At 33.7% G+C, this 6,000-nt stretch overlaps 1 protein-coding gene across 1 annotated transcript in view; it reads left to right on the top strand.

Annotated features, from left to right (window-relative positions):
* Positions 1–3,996: 3,996 nt before the first annotated feature.
* Positions 3,997–6,000, top strand: part of LOC150101029 (cilia- and flagella-associated protein 95-like) — a 40,668-nt gene continuing 38,664 nt past the window's right edge. The window contains exon 1 of the mRNA XM_090402152.1: positions 3,997–4,070. Coding sequence (XP_090258278.1) covers positions 3,997–4,070 — 74 coding nt within the window. The remainder of the gene's footprint in view (positions 4,071–6,000) is intronic.

Below are 6,000 nucleotides of genomic sequence, written 5' to 3'. Positions count from 1 at the left end.
TTAGTAATGTTTATTCGACCAAAATATGACAGAATTTTCTTCATTGCCATATCACCGCTGTTTCAGTATTTCAGATTAATGTAGAAAATGCTGGATATGTTGAGTAGGATACTTTATCTTCTGACACTTTTTTTATGTTGTATGTTAGAGCCTAGCAAAAATCGAACATATGAGACATTTTTTAGAACTGTATACACCCATTTATAATTTTTATTACCAGATATATTTAGTAATGTTAATGTTATAATTTTAATTTAAAATGTAAATATACATTAAAATTATGTACAGTGTGTAATAATGCACGTATAACACTTATATAGTAATATTTTCCATTTATGTTTAATGTGCAAATTGTAGCATAGAAACGGTTTGTTCTACAGTAAATTGCTTTCGGAAATTTAAGCCAAATCAGATAAAGCTTAAAGTCATATATTACTGCAGATTAATGTTAGATATCAAATCCAATATCAGGAAGTTTTTTTTTTCTTTCTTCTCAACTTTCTGCCCATCCACGGTATTAATGTGCTATAATTTGAACAGTCTCTTATGGGTGAGATTTTCATAGAACACGTGATTGTGATTAATTATCATACCCAGTTTGCTTTACAGGGAATTTTACTTTTATTTCAGTAGTTATTGTTTTGTGAAAGAATCTCAGAATCACATAATGGAAGTATTGGCACAACTTTTAGTCAATATGTGCATAAAGCAGCAGTGTACTTTGTAGTATATCAGAACCTGTGGTTCATATTAATAAAACTTTGCTTATCATTTTATGCAGTGTACTATCTGAAAATTTGACACTATATGATGCTGCTAAATCGGAAACTCATCGCTTCGATTCTAATAATTTCCAGTCGATTGTAATCGACTATAGGGTTTTTCTAGACCTCCCCCCCCCCCCCTCGGCCAGTTCTTGAGTTAATCGAGAACTGGGCGAAGAAAAAACTACTTTCGCGCAGAATTTTTTCTAGAAAAAAATTTTGGTTTTAAACCTTTTGTAATCCAGAAAAAAGACCCTACTGTAATTATCATTTAATACAATTATTACTTGTGTATCACAAGCATGAAATGTTAGATTCGTGAATCATTGTACTTCAGAATTTGAAAAAAATATCAAACTTTGGGATACGGCAACCAATGGAACTGTTGTCGACTAAATAAGTTCTTATGAATTTGTAAAATGCAATAAACTCTTACTTATGAATCAAATATAAGGGAATGGGAATTATGAAAGAAAACTTCAGTTGAAAATAGTTAAAAAAAAAAAAAAAAAAAGGAGAAAGGAATTGATTGGTCGAACTTTAAGGTTATTTAGTTTAATTTTTCTTTAGTTACCCGTGTTACATTGAAATAGTACTTCGATTCAAATATTGTTTTAAAAATAATATGTTACGATAATATTTTTAAAATAGTATTTCAAATAAGAAGGCGATTCCATCGTGCTTCTTTCAGGAAGGCCTGAAATCCTACGAGTACTTTTTTTGCATCTTTACGCGCGTCTTTCTTTTTTTTAACTTCACTCATTCGATAAAGCATTCCTTTCTTCCACTTCAGTTTCTTACTTACTTCTTCAGTTCGTTACTTTTAAAGATTTCCACACCTTCTAAGCAAAATGTGAGACTATAAATGCATAATTAGAATAATTGTTGTTTATTAATTTGTAATATAGCACTGTACAGAATAGTACAAAGGGTATGAAAATATGGAATATACGTACCAGATAACTTAGAACATTTATAATTGCTTTCCTTTTCTCTTGGCAGCATAAAATAATATTTTCTTAACCCCAGAAATGCTACCATTGAGACATTCTTGTTTTCACAAGAGACTTGTTCATATAGCTACAGAAACAAGCTACGTCATCTTTCACAAACTATGCAAAGCAACGCATCGGAGAGTAGCACTCTAGCCAGTAATAGTAATAATCACCAAAACAGGAAAACACATCACTGGATAAGAAGAATAATTCTTCTTGAAAAGGATGAAGTAGAAATGGAAGAAGACTAATTCTACTTCCTTTCACGGTGTTGAACTATCTGTAATATGGCCTCCGTAGCGCAATTGGGAGAACGATGGTATTGGAAGAACGACATTGCGTCCTTCGATTGGAATAGGCCTAAGTTCGATTCTCGTCGCGACAGGAGGAATCTTTATCTGGACGTTTTCAATCGAAGGTGAGTTAGCCGATCTCATACGGAGGTAGCAGGGTTTTTTTTTCTCCCGCATACAGACAAATCGGCCCTTCAGAACACACGCAATTTACAGACATAGAATACTAGTTGTGGTGGAGGTGGGCGGTAGATGGCTTTGATGGAGATGATTCGTAGTAGAGGTTCGGTGTAGTGGTTGAGACAGTTGTAGGTGTTCTCCCGCGATGAGTCTTCGGACTCCTTGGAGGTGTCAGGAATAATAATAATATGCTGTTAAGGTATATAAGAATATTTCTTAGTAACTTATCAGAAGTACATCAACATTCCTGTTAAATTAAAGCCTTAAATGGAGTTTATGCGAATAATACTAACAGCTATGTCTTCTAAATTGCAGAGAACACCACATTACCACATAAAGACAAAAGCAATACGCATTTACAGAAAATAACGGTCAGTTTAATTAAATTATTCAATTAGTTGTACAAACTAGTGAAGACGTTCATAGAATAATTATGTGTAATTGCAGCACTCCTTGTTTTAGAACAAAATCACAGGTTTTTATTTGAGGAAAGTATCTATTGTGAAAAATTCTGCACTTGGCTTCATTAACATTATGGAAACAAGAGGGATCATATGAAGTAGACGTTATGAGTACTTCTGTTTCAATCATTACGAACCTGCTGTAGTACTGTCTACTAAATTCTGCACTGTAGTACTGTCTACTAAATTCGAGGACGGTGGCTTGGTCCCTTGTTTATAGCAAATGTTCATCAGGCTCTTCTTATTACCATTGTAAATGCTTTCATATATCCATAATGGTAAGGAATTCAAGTTTAGTGGTCTGTATGAATCTGCTGTTTGCATGCAGTGAAAATTTATGACTCGTACAGCTCTTTTATATATTAAAAGGTTGGTCGATTGGTAGAGTCTCTGCTACTAATGGCTCAGTTAAGTAAGTTTGAGCGCGGTTAGTAGTTGGAAGGGTACCAATCGTTCGATGCTGTTGGCACACTCTCCCTCGATGAGTCTTTGGACACCCTGGAGGTGTCAAATAATAATGTAAAATTTTGAACTCTAGAGTTCTTAATTACGAACGAATTATATGAAATGCTAATAAATGATTTCTAGAAATACTGCATTTACCCGACTTTATCGCTCTGAAAAATCAAAATCGGTCCTAGAATGGGATATTGATGATGTTTTAGAAGTATTGGGGTAAACTGTTGAAGCAAGCCCATGATACGTGATTGCGTTGAGTCATACAGTTATCTTTCCTGCTTTCAGTAAAAAACAAAAAAAAAAAACCCTCAGTTTTTTTGTTCATTTTTCGTAAAAGGAAAAAGAATTGAATTTATTCTGCTTTCCGATGTTTGAAGCCTTTTAACAAGATTTAAATATGTCCATGTAGAGTCTAGCAGTTATAATTTTATGACAGATAAACGTTTAATTTTCATTTTATTAAACAGTTTTAAACATAAAGCTTTTATGATTTTCTCTGCAACTATGAATGATGATTTTCATATAATGTTTTTTTTCCTTTTTTTTTATCGACTCAGCCTCTACAATAGACATTAACTGTCCAATTTAAAATCACCAAAAGCAGATTTTGTAGTGGCGTTTATTTGCTGTCGATTTTTGAGTTATTTCGAAAATAATATATTTCAAACGAAAGGGGGCGTTATTTCATTCTGCGCTTACTAGAACTACAGTTAAGTATAACGATGAAAGTGATCTGTATAGCGAAGAAATTTCAGCCATTTTTCTGTGTTTTTTAGTTATTGATAACACTTCGTTTTTCGTGAAAGCAACTTCAACCTCCGATACTCAAAACTAACGCGCAAATATGCGTATAGGTACTCAGACGCTTAGATCAAAAGAAGGAATGAGATACAATCTTAACGTCCTAAACGATGAGTGGTAAGTGATATAGTCATGGAGCTATCTAATATTAAAATATAGTCATGTCGACTCCATATTATTATTATTTAATATACAATCAGTGCTTCAATTTCTACCGGAATCAAATCCAAATATAAATTGCAGCTATTCACGGTTTATAACCACGAACAAGTATCTGTTGGTGTCTCTAAGCCTAGCGAAAGTTCATTTTATTATTATTTCGTAAAGTGGGCATTACATATCTTAAAATTAAATTGTGTTGGCGGTAATGATTAATGGTAACAAATGTATAGATGGCGTTCAGACAGGATAACCAAAAGTTTAATTAAAAAAAAAAATCAACTTGGTAAGTTACAAATGGTGTATAGCCTGTTAAGAAACGGTAAACAAAAAGTTGAATTTTTTTAAAAAAATCAGGTTTTTATTTTTTTAACTAGTAGTTAATTATACATGCTATAGCTTATATCAAAATATCAGTAGAGGAAACACTCTTATTGCATAATATGGATAATATAAAAGTTGATTTTTGAAATTAAAATATTATTCTGAGGTATGTGCAGGTTATTATAAAGTAGGCTTATTAGAACTCGATTAATTTCTGTATAATTCCCGTTTACAGCAGCAAAATTTGTTTAGCATGTATGTATTTTAGTTGTTTTCAGTATGTAGGTTTGAAATATTTTAGATTCTTAAATAGCAGTGCATTAGCACTATATTTAATACATTTTAATAATTATTAGGTCTGGCTATTTTGTTAATGCAGTTGTTATTAAATTTGTTACAACCCGAAGAGTTGTTACCAATTTATTAGGGAGCGTAGGTTTAAAGGGTGGCTGGTGGATAGATATCAAAGAGTGGTTTATGGAGGAACTGGGTCCAGGAGAAGGCAGGTGACTAGTGGTGTACCTCAGAACTCGGTGCTTGGTCCTCTATTGTTTAATTGTGCATTAATGATATTGGAAATAATTTGAAAGGAAATATCCACTTGTTGGCTGATGATGCAAAATTAGGAAGAGCGATGGTCAATTCGGATGATGTAGATATCTTGCAGGATTACTTAAATAAGGCGACGGTATGGGCTAATGTAAACGGCTGTCAGTTTAATGTGACTAAGTGTAAGGTGATGCACTTCGAGAGGATGAGGTCACGTGCTGTTTTAGTATATTAATGGAATTGAACTGCAAGAAGTTGACCAAGCAAGGGACTTGGGAGTTATTGTGGACGGAGAACTTAAGTTTAAAGAGTATATTGCAAAAGTTGCCAAAACATCGCATCAAATTACATGGTTGTTGAAGAACACACCGACAAGCAGGGATAAGGAAGTGATTCTCCCACTTTATAATGCATTAATAAAACCGCATTTGGATTATTGCGCACAGATCTGGTCGCCTGGATTTCTTGGTGATGAAGGTGGAGAGGATTCAGAGGCGAGTTACAAAGATTGCTGCAGGTCTGTGGGATGTTTCTTTCCTACGAGGATAGATTGAAGATCTGTGGTCTCCAAAAACTAGCTGATAAAAGTAGGAGAGTAGATATGATAGAGGCATATAAATTATTAAAGGGGTTTTATAGGATTGATACTGATGACTTTTTTTAAGACCAGTGCAGAAAGGGGGAGAACGAGGGGCCATCCCTGGAGATTGTGCAAGAGTGTGGTTAACAAGGGTGTTAGGACTAGGTGTTTTGCTTGGAGGGTTGTGAATGGGTGGAATGCGTTGCCAGAGGTGGTTGTGAATGCTTTGTCTGTGAATGAATTTAAGAAGTATGATAGGTATTGTGTGAATAATGGTTAGTGTGTCAATGTAGGATCTCCCGCGATGAGTTTTTTGACTCCATGGAGACACCGTTATAAATTAAAATTTTTTTTTTAACATTTTATTATTTCTCAGATAAATTACATACATTATATGAAGACAATTATGCATAACAAATACTTTCTCGTACATAA

This window comes from Typopeltis vanoorti, chromosome 12, assembly GCF_054136105.1.
Source record: "Typopeltis vanoorti isolate ZY-2024b chromosome 12, IOZ_Tvanoo_1.0, whole genome shotgun sequence".
Classification (NCBI taxonomy): domain Eukaryota; kingdom Metazoa; phylum Arthropoda; class Arachnida; order Uropygi; family Thelyphonidae; genus Typopeltis; species Typopeltis vanoorti.
The sequence above is the reverse complement of the archived record's forward strand: the minus strand, read 5'-3'. Positions and strand labels throughout refer to the sequence as shown.